Source organism: Lytechinus pictus, chromosome 7 (genome assembly GCF_037042905.1).
Source record: "Lytechinus pictus isolate F3 Inbred chromosome 7, Lp3.0, whole genome shotgun sequence".
Lineage (NCBI taxonomy): Eukaryota > Metazoa > Echinodermata > Echinoidea > Temnopleuroida > Toxopneustidae > Lytechinus > Lytechinus pictus.
The window spans coordinates 29314240-29332881 of NC_087251.1; the positions used below are offsets into that span (position 1 = coordinate 29314240).

An 18642-nucleotide genomic window follows, 5' to 3' on the forward strand; every position below is an offset into this window, starting at 1 on the left:
AGATTTCAAACCAGAAAGATAGAACAATTATTTCACATTAAAACCATTATTATCACCTGCTAACGTTATAAATAACGTTTTATAATGTTTGACAAGAAAATGAAGTAAAAGCCATTTCCCTTTTGATTGTTATGATACATATGTATAAAGAAATTACATGAACGCCAACGACTTCATGCAGTCATCAATCTGGCAATAGGTGCAGAAATTACCCAAATACAAGAGAATTGCTTCATAATGAAAAAAAGGGTGAAAGGAATGGCACGTGACTTACGATTTCTTCCTGTCCAAATCACCAATGAATATCGATGTATCGTTTGTAGTGGCACACGATACAAACGAATTTAGATTGCAGCAATACTTCACTTTCCGAACCCAATCTTCATGAAGAGGCTGAGAATAGAAACGATCGCAACAAAAGTGAATAGAATGTGGACTGGACAGCCATGAAAAACAATATAGCCTAAGATTCATATATTTACAGGAAATTATTAAAACTGACTTTAAATTGCCAATAGAAGATGTTTCATCCCCACGTAATCAAAGATTTTCAAAATGAATAGCCTATATATATATAATTTTGTATATAGTGTATATACATTCGTGTTACAGTGTTTATATCTATATTGATTTATAGAATTTTGCTGATTATTTTACTATATTTATATCATAATATTACCCTTATATAATTTCGATAAGGGATCTACATCTTACAAGCTTTGCTTTTTAGCAGGCCCCTCCACCTTTATTCATTTTATTGGTACGTTTCAAAACTGCATATGCAGATGATGTATATTCTACTGTAAATGATTTATTATGACATGTGCTTTGAGAATTCGAGGAATATGAATATATGAATAAATAAAATAGAATAAATAAATATGCAAACTGTTGTACTGTATTTTTATTTCATAGCAAACATTTTATCAATTGCTTTTACAAAATGCTTAATTATCGAGAATGCAGATTGACTTCGATGAAATTGCTTCTTTGAGGTAATGGGATATACGTACCGAAAATTTTAGAACCTGGATGCCTTTGACAAGACCTTTGAGTAGTTCCTGGAATGGTACTCTCCTGGAGCCCACTGATTTGGCGTTCTGTGATCCGAAGAGAGCTGAACCCAGAGCCTCTTGAAACACGATACAGTATACACCACCACCAGCATCACCGAATACCAGAACCGCTTTGTTCATATTGCGAGGATCAAACCTAAATAAGTAGCCATGAAAAAAAATCACGAGTTTTGGATTTGTCAGCCATTCTATCGTGTTAGCATTTTATTGTTTTTATTTCTTGTATTCTCATTGTTCATTTTCTTCTTCTTGTAGTGATTTGCACAGTGTAATTACAGTGAATCTGTCTTACATAATTATATTCAAAGAAAATAAAAAACAGCATCTGATGACAACCAGGCAAGGGCTGATATCGTATCCTTTTTAAAAACTTCTAATGCATGTCGCTTCTTTGGCTTTTCATCAAGATAACCTTTCAATAGTTCTCGTTCTTTTAATTTTGTTTTACCATTTAGACTCTCTAATATTGCATGGGGTGTCAGTGCCCAATTTACCCCATCTCCTATAGATTTTCGATTGATAATTCAGAGACTTTCTTACCAGTAATCCATGGTGAGTGCGCAGTGTTCCAAACCAGCCACTTGGAAACATTTGTCACATTTACTTGCATTGACATCAAAGAAACCTGTATCAGATTGATGAAATATATGTTTATCAAAAGATTGGACGATCGAACCATTGCTATCTGAGGAGGATAACTGAGATGAAAGTTGAGTAATTGTTTTCAGATCCGTTAGGGAGTAGGCTAATGAAGGGAACTAGCCCATATTCTAATACGAATCAATCCAAAGTTGCTCTGAAGATGTGTTTCAGATTTATTTTTCAGCATTTCATGAGGGATTCCCTTTTTTTAAAGAGGTCTTATAAACAAAGCTAATGGTTAGCTTTACCAAAATACACCGATGAAAAGTTACAATCTTGGAAAATGAAGTCGGTGATATCGACGTAAATATTGAGTCTATTTTCAGTCAATTTCATTTCGTACAGTGTCTTTGAAAATAAACTATTCATTGTTTTGTTGTTATTTTCTTTTCTTGCTGAAGAAGTAGTTAAAGTTAAAGAAGATAGCCCCCCTATTTTTACGAAAGATAATGTTACATATCAAAATCTGTAATTAGCTTCTCAAACGATTGACATCTTAAAAAATTATTGACATCTTGAAGTGTCTAATTCTTTTGGATACAAAATTCTTATACGGAATCATGATTACAGAAACTTACTGATTTCTCTCTCGGTAGATGATATAGCAATCATGTTGACGTTTGGCATGCATATCATATCTGTAAGCCACATTGGTTTAGTCTTTTCTCGAGGCAGCTCCAACTGTTGTGATATAGAACAATCATGAAGAATAAACATTAACTTTTAGCACCTCCAAAACAGATTCTTGATTTATTTCAGAATTTCAGAAATGCTCAGATAAAGTAGAATATGTTTATCAATCTAACGAAATTGTCTATGACAAACAAACGAAACAAGTGGAATGTGATTTTCTTCAGTTCTTAAATCGAATGTGGACGATACAAAACTCCTTAAATCGAATGTGGAAAATACAAAACTTAGGTCTGAATAAACATGATTTCACTAATAAGAACCAGTTTTAGCTTGCAAATAAAGGTAAAAGTGGAAGTGTCGGTAGGCCTAATGATCGCAGATGATAGTGATGATGATGAAGGCGATGATGATGATGCTAATGATGACGATGATGATGATTATGGCGGTGGTAGTGGTGGTGGTGGTGGTGGTGATGATGATGATAATGATGGTGGTGATCCATGATGAAGATGACGATGGCGATAGCGATGGTGATGATGATGTCAGTTGGTGCTGAGAGTAGTAGTGTTGACAGTGACAACTTAAGTGACGTTGGTGATATTCGAATTTGTCGATGATGATCACCAGAAGATAAAGAAAATCATGATAATCAATCAAAAACTGGTAGTATTACAAAGCAAAGGACAGAGGGAGATTATACAGACCGTGACTGATTTGAGGAGGTTCATCTCCATGTTCCAGAAGTTGATAGTGCCTTCTTTGCTGACTGAGATATGCCTTCCATTATGTTCGCCTTCATCAGCGATTCCACCATGGCGAAGGTTGATAGTTTGATAAAAACCAATCTTAGCAATCACGTCACGATGGTTGCTGACGAAATGGGAAAACATAAAAAGATATATAAATAAACTTTTGAATTATCATTCAGATGGCGTTTTCTTTTAAGCCTAATCTTCATTTCCTTTAAGGGATGTATATTTGCTTTTGCCATTATAGTAATTATTGTGTAAATCATATGCTAGGCGCCGTTGCCTAAGTGAATTATAATGGCAATGCAAATTTACCAAATCGTTTATAAACTCTTTATCAAACGGGGCCTAGTGTCAGTTGTGCCGATTAATCAACATACTCCATCTCTTGAACAAGCTGATATATTCATCAAACTGTCTGAAAAATGGGATAAATTCTCAAAATGAGAACTTACTAGATGTCGTACTTCACAGTACGACAATACGCCAGACGGTGGCCTGTACTTATAGAGAAGAAGAAGAAGAAGAAGAAGATGAGAAAGATGACAAAAATGCCATATTTTTCTGTTTGATATGAGGATCTATTGCGATTATCCAGGACATATATTTTCAATCATAAACATTGATTTCAATTAACCTGTGCCATCATTATACCTCCCATTCTCCCGCCTCATTAATTTAGGACATCGTATCCACCCTCTAATGATTGGCCCTTGTTTGTTTGTTTTATTTCCATATAAAAATCATAAATAAAATACATGAAAGTCAAGAAAATATTCAAAATTATATTTCTTGATATTTATATCACCTTTCTTCCATGGGTTCCTAATTACAAGAAAATACCTTAAAAGATGTAAGATTGAAAATTAAAACAGAACATAAAATGCTCTCTTTAAAAACTGATCATACATGAAATAATATATCCTTACCTTGGGATATTTTTCAGAGGTTTAGGAAACGGAATCTGGATTTAAGATAGAGAAAGAGTACATGCAGTAAAATAAGCTTGTTAGCAAAGAAAAATTATGACTTCTTAGTAATTTGAATGTTACTCGGACTATCTTGTTCATTTTTTTTTTTTACATACATAGCACAGTAACAATGACGCATTTAGTTTCAGATGTATCTTAAAGCTTTCGGTATCTATGTCATTGTGTTAACAGACTTTGTGCTGTATTAGTACATAACATATAGAAATATATTGATACCGATATCGATTAATAATTATAAGCTATTAGCTATCGGACCTTGTTGAAAGTTCAAATACCGGTCAATCCCTAAAGAAGACTTGGTTAATTATGCGTAAAGGAAACCCATACTTCTGGCAAGAAATAAATGTGCGGAAGCAGAAAAATAAAAGAAACGGAATGGATAAAGTTTTAAAGAAACTGGGCAACCACCTTCCCCCGCGCTTCCGGCGCCCCTTTTAAAGGTTATCTCCTTTTTAGAGCATGCACTAGGATGATCACATTGCTCGAATTTATCTATTCACATGAAATTGGGAAAAATATTTTATATTTTAAAATATAAATCTATAATTATAGTCAAAGCGGGAATATGAGAGCAACCGTCTTCTTTGGAACACATATTTTTTTCTTGTAAGAAATTCTGGAGAAAACTTTCAGATATTCCTGTGACTCCCCCCTCACCTTCCCATCATCACTACACCCTCCCACCATCTCCACACTAATCATCTCCATTCATGTCGACAACTTTCAAGCAGGGGACAGTTGCAGAAAGACAAATAATCAATGGCAAGTCACAAACGTGAGATTCTGATTGATTGTAAATCAAGTATAGAGTTGATGGTAGCTCTTTCTGCATGCAACTGTCCCCTGATCATCATAACCCAAAGAAAATAATTTATCGGATAAACGGATACTGATTATAAGGCACGGCAAAGCACTGCAAACGTACATGTAGATTAGATAGTATTAGTAATGTTACCAAAAAGAACGACACAGTCTAATAACATAAGGACAAGAAAAACAAAGGAAACGTAACATTTCAATGAACGGAATATGTTTCAGGGTGATTAAACCTCATCATAATTCTGAATCACAGGCACTTCGGAAATTGTTACAGAAACATGTCAAAAATACATAATCACATTACTCCTTCTTTCTGATTTTTATGCTCAGTACCATTTTTTAACCAAACACGCGAGTACAGGTCACTATGATGGATCATTAGAGAATAAGAAGTCCAATATATGGAAACTACTGCAGTCATCAACACGAATTACCCAATACTCGTTAGAATGCAACAGATGAATCCGATCTCAAGCCACTACAACTTATGGCGGCTATTAAAATTAGCAGGGTGCATTGTTATGTCAGTGTATGAATGACCTTGTGTGAGGCATGCTTGAACCCCACGCTAGCAAATACTATAAAAATCGCCCAAACCAAATCGGTTTAAATTCACGGTCCACTACACAATTGTTTTAATCATACGTAACTAAATTCTTAAAAAATGTTCGTACCATGCAGTTTGATAAATTGACATAATCCAATGTGTATATATACAAATGGCTATTCGTATACTTTATTCAGGCTGTGGATGAGAGTTGGTCACTTTAAAACATCTTCTGTTTATAAATGTTATAATTACTGTATGTATGATATACATATGTGGGATATACAGTTTATAAAGTGAGGATATATCCCATTCCCCCAGATTTTGCGGTGTTATGGAAACCTCATTAAGAAGCACATTATGTTATCGACATCCTCAGTGAAATTGACATTCACTGGTTTTAAATAGTGATAAATACAGTTTAAAACTGTGCAGAAAGATGTCAGTTTCTTGCAGCTTCTTCTTTATTTTTCAAATTAAAAAATGATTTGAAATGCAGTTAAATATATAAAATATGATGAGCGTTTGATAAAGCAAGCCAATCTGCGTTATAGTTCAATAATTCACAGCAAATTTGTAAATATCGACATTCTGAGTTTACTTACTCGCTGAATATGTAGCAGATATGAACGATAAAAAAATAGTTTATTGAATATAGACATGAAAATGTAGAAAACGTATAATTGTTTTTATCTTGTAGAATATTCAGGCCAATTAATGTGCCTACATTGCCAAAAACCCTACTGGGATCATTTGTCAGTATACAAATAATGCACAGAACTGATGAGACTGCATCGTAAGGTTTTTGTGAGCATATAATGTAACTATGGAACTCTTAAACCCACGAGGCGCAGCCGATTGGGTTTAGACTAGTTTCCATAGTTACCGCATGCTCACTAGTCATACCGATGCACGAACAAACGTGTGTATCATTTGTCTTATCGAGTGGTGGAATTTTTGGCCAAATATCCATTTTTTACAACCATGCAAAAGTAACTACCGACGCATGGGTAGCCATGCATCTGGTAAATTTGCCATGCATAAGTAATTACCGGAGGCGTGGCAAATTTACCGGATGCATGCCCGACCATGCGTCGGTGATTACTAATGCATAATGCCCATTTTATAAGCAAAGATATTCCTAAATATTCGTACTGGTTGCATTTTTAATAATGAATTATCAACATTTAGTCATGATAGTTAATAAATTTCTAGGAATGCAATTCTTAATCGAATTAACATCAAAATATATGAACTCATTTGAGTCGGGTTTCGTTCATCCGTCAGAGTTTATTAGTTGCGTTCTTGGATTCTGAAACTCGAAACAAGCCTTGTTCCATCAAGGGGGTAAAATATCCACCCCCCCCCCCGAACCTCTCAGTGTATCTAAAGTAAAATTATATGTACTTACATCTTTGAACAGGTTACTCATGTGATCTCGTTCCTGGTACTCAAGAAGCATGTAAGATAAGTACTCATCCTGTTGATAACAATAAAAAGGAAATTACAGAACACGCTTTATTGGTGATGATACTATAAATCCCACATAATGGGTAATATGCGTTGGGATTTACATTTTATGTAAGGACGAAAAAGAACGAAATACAAATTTGCTTACTTTTTAAGAATTAAGGGGCAGAGAAATAGTAGTTGTGTGTTTGGTTAGGATACTTGTTTATCACAAATGATGTATTGAATATGCAAAAGGGAATAAAACATACTTATATTTACATTACAGGAGATTTTAAAAATCTGAATTGTGGAGGGATCACGAAAAAACAATGGGATAAATAATCTCAGTTTCCTTAATATACTTGTTCGTTTAAAATCCTCCATATTTATGTCGTCTTGGATAACCAGTTGTGTTTTTTAATCCTATCAATAGTTGTTGGGAAACCATTTTATAATCATAGCTTGTATATTTTGTTTTGTCTACTTTATTTACCAAATCACCTATCTTTGTTTAGATAACACTGATATTAAGTTATCACTTTGCCACATTCCTTTTTTGGGGGGTGGGGGAGGATAAGTGGGTAGGTTTTTTTTATTATTATGGTTTTTTTTTTTTTTTTTGTAACTTACTTGTGTTTATGTAATTTGCAATCACCTAATAGTCATTTGTAAATTTTGTGATTTATTTCAATCTATAATAAAAACAGAAATATTAAAAAAAAACATCTTTTTAAAAAGCAATTAATAAAGCAGGAACGAGCTCGTCATATGATGGGACCTTCCTGGAACTGTGAATGTACACTTCAGGCAACAGTCGTATTGCACACTTCTGGTAAATGTTATATGAACGCAAGTTACATAATTGGGTTTCAGTATCGAGTCCCATCATGCTCTGATTACAGACCCATTTTAATACGACAGAATAATGTTTTGAAAACCAGAAAGACTGATTGGGAAGCGTTCCCGCATGCGCAGACGGGTTATACAGTTGGTCACGTGCGTCGTGAATCGTGAAGACTTTCTCATACGTTAATGGTAATGATCATCTACCAATACTCACCCAATCGACTGTGCCGTCACAGTTTGCATCGACTTTCATGAAGACGATTGCCAGTTCTTTGTCGTCCACCTGGAAAACAGAAGCAAAATGAATTATGATGTAAAACATTCTGCTATCAACAACAGTGCCACTCTCATTCACATAAACACCCTAAATGCCCCTAAATACTTTAAAAATTGCATTTTTTGTTCACCATTCATATTATTATGATATCAATTTTACACAAAGGTCATATACTAAAGTTGATCATAGAATTTATATTTGCAAATTATGATGTAACAAAATCATTCTCTAACTCAAAATATATTGATGCGGCTATTTCTGGCAAGATTTAATGTCAGGAATTACCTTTGTTATAAAGTTTGCCCCCCCCCAAAAAAAAAAAAGAAGAAGAAATACGTCAGTTAAAAACCGGCTTATATTCTCATGGTATGACTATTTTGAATTGCAAAAAAAAAGTAATATTGAAAAACAGATCAACTGATATATCATTTAGCATGTAAAGAAATATCAAGTCAGACAGATACTAGTTATTGATTTATTGAATTTGAAAAATTATATGATAGAATAAAGAACGACTCCATGTGTAGGGGTGCAAACATGTGAATCATGCGTAGGACTATGTCTTGCAGTAAATTAAAAGAAGAGTCGTTGAGACAACAATGCAGTTAGTAAAGTGTAAGATCTAAATATTTCATATAAATGAAGGGTGACATAAAAATTATTTTAAAAAGTCTGAAATTAGGCATGAAACTATAAGACTATCGGTAAATAGAGTGCAGACATGCGACAGTATTTATCTTCATACGTTCCAAGTTTTGGTCAAGACTTAATATGAATTTGATCCATACTTGTTCATCCTCATTCCATTGCAAAAGTTTTCTTTCCCCCGAAACTTTTTAATCGTGGCAGTATTAACTGTAAATTTAGTTTGATGAGTTGGGAACATGCTCCATAAAAGTGCAGTCTAAGTTGATGAGAATACCAATCTTTCTATTATATTTTGTGTCTGTGAATAGGTTGCTTGACATGACCCTGAACATTCGAAATCAAATCAATACATTTAGCATGAAGCAAAATAATTTAACCGCAGTGGTTAGTATCGAACTGGGCAGATTATTGATTTGGTCAATTCAGTAAAAGAAAGGGGAAGAGATGGCAAAAATACTTATACAGGTATGACAATGTGAATACATATAATCGTGTTAACTTGCAGTGAATTACATGCAATGTAAATAAATTCACAGTTTATACACCTGTATATCTGAATGTGTTAGATCCACAATGAAATTTACAAAATCTGAGGGTGGCAGATTATTGACCATTAAAGCACACTATTATGGTTAATAGAGAGGATTTATATTAAAGAGGAAAGAAGGAAAAAAATACAAATTTTTCACAACGTGAAAACAAAAATTGTGCTTATGTCTGATCTAAACCGTGAATTATGGTGAGTGTTATTGGTGCATTGATACGTTGCAAGTCGTTTAGTATATCTCAAAAATAAAATAAGGGCAATAATAAGCATATCAAGGGCGTTTTAACGTTTTATAACAGGAATCTGTATCCCACCGCTGCTCCAACAATGAAAATGGGTGCGAAATGACACTTGATTGCCACTATGTCATTTAAAAGGTAACTGTTGGAACCATATTGACAATACACTATAAGAAAATAAAAGGTTCAACTTTGTGTCTTTGAAAGGTGCCACCTTTATATACCATACTACGATTAAATTCTATTATTTCAAACCGGAAAGGTGCGAAATATTGCACTCTCAGAGTGGCATGGCTAAAGATTCAAAGATTATCGTACTTTTTTTGAGTGCATGTGAAGAGTCAGCAATCGGTAATATCGAACTGTGGTAGGAGATTGTATCCAACCGCTGCCACCATATGAGTAATAACTGGTGAATAGTCATTTGTGGTAGGAGATTGTATCCCACCGCTGCCACCATATGAGTAATAACTGGTGAATAGTCATTGGTGGTATAGGAGTTTGTTTCCACACCGCTGCCCCCATATTAGTAATAACTGGTTAATAGTGATTGATGGTAGATTCAATCCCACCGCTGCCACCATATAATAACTGATGAATAGTCATTGGTGTTAGGAGTTTTTATCCCACTACTGCTACCATATAGTTAAAACTGGTGAATTCTGATTGATGGCAAAATTTGTATCTCACCGCTGTCTCCATATTAGTAATAACTGGTGAATAGTCATTGGTGTAGGAGCTTCATAGCTCACACCATGGCACTTTTAAAAAAGAAATCAATTATCAACTCTAATTCAGAAATTCGTATCCAGGTTTTGGTCAAGACTTAAATATGAATTTAATCCATACTTGTTCATCCTCATTCCATTGCAAAAGTTTTCTTTCCCCCGAAACTTTTTAATCGTGGCAGTATTAAATGTGAATTTAGTTTGATGAGTTGGGAACATGCTCCATAAAAGTGCAGTCTAAGTTGATGAGAATACAATCTTTCTATTATATTTTGTGTCTGTGAATAGGTTGCTTGACATGACCCTGAACATTCGAAATCAAATCAATACATTTAGCATGGAGCAAAATAATTTAACCGCAGTGGTTAATATCGAACCGGGCAGATTATTGATTTGGTCAATTCAGTAAAAGAAAGGGGAAGAGATGGCAAAAATACTTATACAGGCGTGACATTAATGTGAATACATAGAATCATATTAACTTGCAGTGAATTAAATGCAATGTAATAAATTCACAGTTTATACACCTGTATATCTGAATGTGTTAGATCCACAATGGAATTTACAAAATCTGAGGGTGGCAGATTATTGACCATTAAAGCACACTATTATGGTTAATAGAGAGGGTTTATATTAAAGAGGAAAGAAGGAAAAAAATACAAATTTTTCACAACGTGAAAACAAAAATTGTGCTTATGTCTGATCTAAATCGTGAATTATGGTGAGTGTTATTGGTGCATTGATACGTTGCAAGTCGTTTAGTATATCTCAAAAATAAAATAAGGGCAATAATAAGCATATCAAGGGCGTTTTAACGTTTTATAACAGGAATCTGTATCCCACCGCTGCTCCAACAATGAAAATGGGTGCGAAATGACACTTGATTGCCACTATGTCATTTAAAAGGTAACTGTTGGAACCATATTGACAATACACTATAAGAAAATAAAAGGTTCAACTTTGTGTCTTTGAAAGGTGCCACCTTTATATACCATACTACGATTAAATTCTATTATTTCAAACAGGAAAGGTGCGAAATATTGCACTCTCAGAGTGGCATGGCTAAAGATTCAAAGATTATCGTACTTTTTTTGAGTGCATGTGAAGAGTCAGCAATCGGTAATATCGAACTGTGGTAGGAGATTGTATCCCACCGCTGCCACCATATGAGTAATAACTGGTGAATAGTCATTGGTGGTAGGAGTTTGTTTCCACACCGCTGCCCCCATATTAGTAATAACTGGTTAATAGTGATTGATGGTAGAGTACTATCCCACCGCTGCCACCATATAATAACTGATGAATAGTCATTGGTGTTAGGAGTTTTTATCCCACTACTGCTACCATATAGTTAAAACTGGTGAATTCTGATTGATGGCAAAATTTGTATCTCACCGCTGTCTCCATATTAGTAATAACTGGTGAATAGTCATTGGTGTAGGAGCTTCATAGCTCACACCATGGCACTTTTAAAAAAGAAATCAATTATCAACTCTAATTCAGAAATTCGTATCCAGGTTTTGGTCAAGACTTAAATATGAATTTAATCCATACTTGTTCATCCTCATTCCATTGCAAAAGTTTTCTTTCCCCCGAAACTTTTTAATCGTGGCAGTATTGAATGTAAATTTAGTTTGATGAGTTGGGAACATGCTCCATAAAAGTGCAGTCTAAGTTGATGAGAATACAAATCTTTCTATTATATTTTGTGTCTGTGAATAGGTTGCTTGACATGACCCTGAACATTCGAAATCAAATCAATACATTTAGCATGGAGCAAAATAATTTAACCGCAGTGGTTAATGTCGAACCGGGCAGATTATTGATTTGGTCAATTCAGTAAAAGAAAGGGGAAGAGATGGCAAAAATACTTATACAGGCGTGACATTAATGTGAATACATAGAATCATATTAACTTGCAGTGAATTAAATGCAATGTAATAAATTCACAGTTTATACACCTGTATATCTGAATGTGTTAGATCCACAATGGAATTTACAAAATCTGAGGGTGGCAGATTATTGACCATTAAAGCACACTATTATGGTTAATAGAGAGGGTTTATATTAAAGAGGAAAGAAGGAAAAAAATACAAATTTTTCACAACGTGAAAACAAAAATTGTGCTTATGTCTGATCTAAATCGTGAATTATGGTGAGTGTTATTGGTGCATTGATACGTTGCAAGTCGTTTAGTATATCTCAAAAATAAAATAAGGGCAATAATAAGCATATCAAGGGCGTTTTAACGTTTTATAACAGGAATCTGTATCCCACCGCTGCTCCAACAATGAAAATGGGTGCGAAATGACACTTGATTGCCACTATGTCATTTAAAAGGTAACTGTTGGAACCATATTGACAATACACTATAAGAAAATAAAAGGTTCAACTTTGTGTCTTTGAAAGGTGCCACCTTTATATACCATACTACGATTAAATTCTATTATTTCAAACAGGAAAGGTGCGAAATATTGCACTCTCAGAGTGGCATGGCTAAAGATTCAAAGATTATCGTACTTTTTTTGAGTGCATGTGAAGAGTCAGCAATCGGTAATATCGAACTGTGGTAGGAGATTGTATCCCACCGCTGCCACCATATGAGTAATAACTGGTGAATAGTCATTGGTGGTAGGAGTTTGTTTCCACACCGCTGCCCCCATATTAGTAATAACTGGTTAATAGTGATTGATGGTAGAGTACTATCCCACCGCTGCCACCATATAATAACTGATGAATAGTCATTGGTGTTAGGAGTTTTTATCCCACTACTGCTACCATATAGTTAAAACTGGTGAATTCTGATTGATGGCAAAATTTGTATCTCACCGCTGTCTCCATATTAGTAATAACTGGTGAATAGTCATTGGTGTAGGAGCTTCATAGCTCACACCATGGCACTTTTAAAAAAGAAATCAATTATCAACTCTAATTCAGAAATTCGTATCCAGGTTTTGGTCAAGACTTAAATATGAATTTAATCCATACTTGTTCATCCTCATTCCATTGCAAAAGTTTTCTTTCCCCCGAAACTTTTTAATCGTGGCAGTATTGAATGTAAATTTAGTTTGATGAGTTGGGAACATGCTCCATAAAAGTGCAGTCTAAGTTGATGAGAATACAAATCTTTCTATTATATTTTGTGTCTGTGAATAGGTTGCTTGACATGACCCTGAACATTCGAAATCAAATCAATACATTTAGCATGGAGCAAAATAATTTAACCGCAGTGGTTAATGTCGAACCGGGCAGATTATTGATTTGGTCAATTCAGTAAAAGAAAGGGGAAGAGATGGCAAAAATACTTATACAGGCGTGACATTAATGTGAATACATAGAATCATATTAACTTGCAGTGAATTACATGCAATGTAATAAATTCACAGTTTATGCACCTGTATATCTGAATGTGTTAGATCCACAATGGAGTTTACAAAATCTGAGGGTGGCAGATTATTGACCATTAAAGCACACTATTATGGTTAATAGAGAGGATTTATATTAAAGAGGAAAGAAGGAAAAAAATACAAATTTTTCACAACGTGAAAACAAAAATTGTGCTTATGTCTGATCTAAATCGTGAATTATGGTGAGTGTTATTGGTGCATTGATACGTTGCAAGTCGTTTAGTATATCTCAAAAAGAAAATAAGGGCAATAATAAGCATATCAAGGGCGTTTTAACGTTTTATAACAGGAATCTGTATCCCACCGCTGCTCCAACAATGAAAATGGGTGCGAAATGACACTTGATTGCCACTATGTCATTTAAAAGGTAACTGTTGGAACCATATTGACAATACACAATAAGAAAATAAAAGGTTCAACTTTGTGTCTTTGAAAGGTGCCACCTTATACCATACTACGATTAAATTCTGTTAGGTGCGAAATATTGCACTCCCAGAGTGGCATGGCTAAAGATTCAAAGATTATCGTACTTTTTTTGAGTGCATGTGAAGAGTCAGCAATCGGTAATATCAAACTGTGGTAGGAGATTGTATCCCACCGCTGCCACCATATGAGTAATAACTGGTGAATAGTCATTGGTGGTAGGAGTTTGTTTCCACACCGCTGCCCCCATATTAGTAATAACTGGTTAATAGTGATTGATTGTAGAGTACTATCCCACCGCTGCCACCATATAATAACTGATGAATAGTCATTGGTGTTAGGAGTTTTTATCCCACTACTGCTACCATATAGTAATAACTGGTGAATACTGATTGATGGCAAAATTTGTATCTCACCGCTGTCTCCATATTAGTAATAACTGGTGAATAGTCATTGGTGTAGGAGCTTCATAGCTCACACCATGGCACTTTTAAAAAAGTAATAAATTATCAACTCTAATTCAGACATTCGTATCCCACCGCTTTCACCATATTAAAAATGAAGAGTCTCTATTCATTTTTATAACGTGGGCATGTATTTCGCCTATGTCACCATATTGAAATCGGAGAGTTTCTAGTCATTTCGTAATTTTTCTAGCATGTCTGTGTATCCCACCGCTGCCCCAATATGAAGACTTTAAAGTTGATAGTCATTATTACAGTGTGAGTACGTACTCCTAAGGTTAATATGGACGACAATAATGCTTATGAAGGAACATAAACTAGACAAATGAACATTCTCAGTATAATAATAATAAAGTGTGAAATAGTAATATAAATCAAACTATATATTTACATAATGACATCAAAATTCAAAGTAAAAAATTGCTTTATCACAGTCTTTAGTGCAAGATGGCACAATGAAAGGTGACCATTAACATGATTAATGGAGTGAATGAATGCTAAATATTGTGGATATGATTACTGAAGTACACTAAGTGCAGTTACATGTGCGTTCGTGTTGGAGATGGGTTGAATAATTATTATCAACTTATTGACTTACTTCATCCTGTCGTTGGCAATAGAAGCATGTAAAATAAACAATACTTATTTCTGAATGGAACATATCAAAGGAAGCCTTATAATCTTGGAGAAAATTAATCATTACCTCCACTCTTCCAACCCACATCCATTGTTCATCTGGCAATTCGACTCAAGTGCTTTCAAAGTGTCTTTTACTATTTTTATGACTAACAAATCGTCGTGTATATATCGGAGAATATCACGGAAAATGTAAGATCAGCGACATCATTATTGAATCTTCATGAATATTAAAAGCGGCTCCCTAATTTATGAATTCGGGGTTCAACAGTTAAATTTATTGCTTCTACGAAAGCATAATTACGTTCTTAATTGTAATACTGTGTAAGGTTTATATCAATATCATATGAATAAAATTGATCTGCCGAGATGAATTAAAATGTTTAAAATAACAACTGTCTAATCTTGAAATCTTGTCTTTTCATTATTTTGGTTTTGCAAAAATGAATATTTATGTGAGTTTGGTAATTTCTAACAATACAACGAAAGAGATACGACATGGACTCACAAGCCGGAAATCATGGATATAAGATGTAATCTTCATGTATATCCTATTCAAATCAGGAAACTTGACATTGCATTCAAAGATTTTCGGATAAATACCGTCTGCTCTCACCACTTGATTTGAGCAATTTTTTAAAGATCAATTGCTTTTAGTTTTACAATTCCCAAACGCAAGGCATTTATACACAACATAAAAATTAATTGAACTTTACAGAATGGTCGAAAATCAAGGTACGAAGATCTTTAATGATAAAAAATACTAGATATCAGTAATCAATATGGAGAAAAGTTTATTCAATTTATAGGTGCTGGTTTTATTATATCATCTATAACTCTTAACTGAAAATCACTCATGCAATATCAGTGCGATTTTACTACAATCAAAGAGGAATAATGATTTATAGATACTTCTTCGCCAAAATGATTCTACTCACTTTAATGAATTCTTACCTACCTTAATGCAAAAATTGCTCTTCAAATTGTGTGATTCATCTACAGTGTACATATCTAATTTCAAGTTTGATTGATTGTATCTTTGAGCTGAAATATCTAAATAAAAAAAGAAAAGAAAACCAATGTAATGAACTTACCATACCCTCGCCCATGATCTTACGCATGGCACCGCGGAACTCATCAATATCTAAACCACCACCTCCATCTTCATCCGCTTCCTACGAAAATAAAATGTTGAGGAAAAATATAAAAATCACAAATTTATAGTGAAAATTCAGAGGCCCATATTTTTAAGACTGGTTTACTTCACCCATTGTCAAAGTCGCGGTTAAAATTATGGGAGGCTGAAAATGTAAACAAAGTATGAAATTGTGCTCCATGTGTTTACTCGGCTGTTTTCCTATGCTTAAACCGTGAAGAACTTGAAAAATTACATTATGTCCCCCTTTCCAAAATATTACGAAATAAAAATATGTTAAAATGATTACACTCTTTCTGCAAATTATATGACAATAACATTCTTTCCATTCGCTTGCTAAATGTGTAGAGTATAGAAAGGAAGTACTTGTACCTCTCACAAAGATTATATTGTTTTTTATGTTTGATGTTTTGCGATCTGCATGAGATTGTTTATAACTCGATAATTATCCCCCGTGTTTTACACGCCATGATGCATCCAAACAATAACAACAGAACAATTTGTGACCTCATTATTGGGTGAAGTTCATACTTAAGCTTTAAATTTGCTTGGCATACTGTATTTTTTTCTGTTATGTGTTAAAAAAATAATTTTCCAACTTCCACCCCCCCCCCCTCCGAAAGAGTGGGATAATATCTCAGTTGATATTAACCATTATCAAATGTAGTGAGATTCCTGTCATTATGTTCAGGCATTTTTTTCAGAACCTTTTGTGAATGTGTGAAATAATTAAGTCATCATAGAGAGATAATGATACATACAAAATATACATATTTCTATCGGATCGTTCACTCTCCGTGCTTTGCTACATTTTTTGTGCCAACGTTTTACAAAGTGAGAGTATCTATTGATCCATAGAAGAAGTATGTTTACTATTTGTCAAAGGAATTAGACGAATTATCTCAATGGTTCGCAAAAACGCGAAAGCTGCTTAAAGGATTTAAAATGGGAATTTATTGAAAGTACGTCATCCTGCAGGGTCATTTCTCTTCTAATCTTCTCAATGTTACAATACATCGGTATCAATTCAATGATTTTGGTTCACAATGAAAACTAGTAACCGCTATATTCGGAAAGGACTACTGTGCAACCATTACTGAGTAACACCCCCTTCAAAAAGACATGCATTTACATTTCATAAATTCAAGAATGATTCCAATTCATAAGATTTAATATTCATTAATCATGTTAATCGATTCATGCATGGGGCTGCTTTAAATTACGATTTGTGTAATCCTGTATTATGCCTATTTGATATTGATACTCGGTGTTGAATTGAACAGAGAAAACAGTGCGCTTAGAAAAGCCCAAAAATTAAACCAACGCCTGACAATATTAACGCACATTTCAAGATTTTTGTTGTAATCATATATTTACGATATTTTTTTCTATCCTATACCTGCTCTTATTATTTTCTGTATAAAGTCAAAGTTTCGCAAATTTCAGTTGGGGTGTATTACTGGTATAGAAGTAATTGTAAGGGGTGATAATTTTATTCAATTTTATTTTGTTTTCGTTTGGGTCGATTGAATTTCAATTCAGACAGATAATACCCAAAAAAAAGAGAAAAAATGGTTGAATTCACATAATGGAGGAAAAAATATATATTTCTGGGAGTAAACGAGGTTTGGATTGGAGTCGAGCGGGGTGAGACCACAAAGATTGGGGGGGGGGGTGGATATATATAAGAAAAGTAAAAGGGGAGGAAGGAAAAATACATATAAAAAAAAGTTAAGTGGTGACGATAAGGAGGATATGAGAAAGAGGAGAAAGTGAATGTTAGCTCACCTCGAATATTTCTTGTAGCTTCTGCAAATGATCGTTGTTCATCTCATCTTCCAGGCGTGCCCCCATCTCCTGCTTGCCCGACATGGAAGTCTTGGAACCCTGTGAATCAGAGTCGGAATCATTACTATCATCATCGGATACATAACTGGATCTGGCAGTCATTCTGCTTGATCGCCCTCGCCATCCAGCCCCACCACCACCACCACCTCGTGGGTCAGGGGTGTGGGAGTTCGAACCCAGGTACATCCTTGAAGCTGGATCTACTATAGTGTCTATTTGATTACACAACGCCAATGATATCCGCAAGACGAATACTGTTCTTTGGGCTGATATTCATTCCAAATTAAGTCCAAAAACAGGTATGCATATCAATTACACATAAATGATAGCGTTTCACAAAGTTTAGATATATAAGAATCTTGCAGCTGTCCGATTGGTGTGATTGGTCTAAATCCTTCCCATGGTGCATCCTGTTTTATTTACAGTGGTAACGGGGGAGTACATTGCTTGCCCACTTCTTGCTACCTTCCTTTATCTTCTTTCACAGGTGAGCCCGTCCGCTCAATGGAAGAC

At 34.5% G+C, this 18642-nt stretch overlaps 1 protein-coding gene across 1 annotated transcript in view; it reads right to left on the reverse strand.

Moving 5' to 3' along the window:
• LOC129264607 (WD repeat-containing protein on Y chromosome-like) overlaps positions 1-18399 on the reverse strand; it is a 37348-nt gene extending 18949 nt beyond the window's left edge. The window contains exons 1-10 of the mRNA XM_064101464.1: positions 18070-18399; positions 16220-16300; positions 7971-8039; positions 6870-6938; positions 4030-4064; positions 3056-3221; positions 2297-2399; positions 1617-1701; positions 1014-1212; positions 275-393 (exon numbers count right to left, since the gene is read on the reverse strand). Of these exons, the coding sequence (XP_063957534.1) occupies positions 275-393; positions 1014-1212; positions 1617-1701; positions 2297-2399; positions 3056-3221; positions 4030-4064; positions 6870-6938; positions 7971-8039; positions 16220-16300; positions 18070-18315 (1172 nt within the window). The 5' untranslated portion in view covers positions 18316-18399. The remainder of the gene's footprint in view (positions 1-274; positions 394-1013; positions 1213-1616; positions 1702-2296; positions 2400-3055; positions 3222-4029; positions 4065-6869; positions 6939-7970; positions 8040-16219; positions 16301-18069) is intronic.
• Positions 18400-18642: the final 243 nt, after the last annotated feature.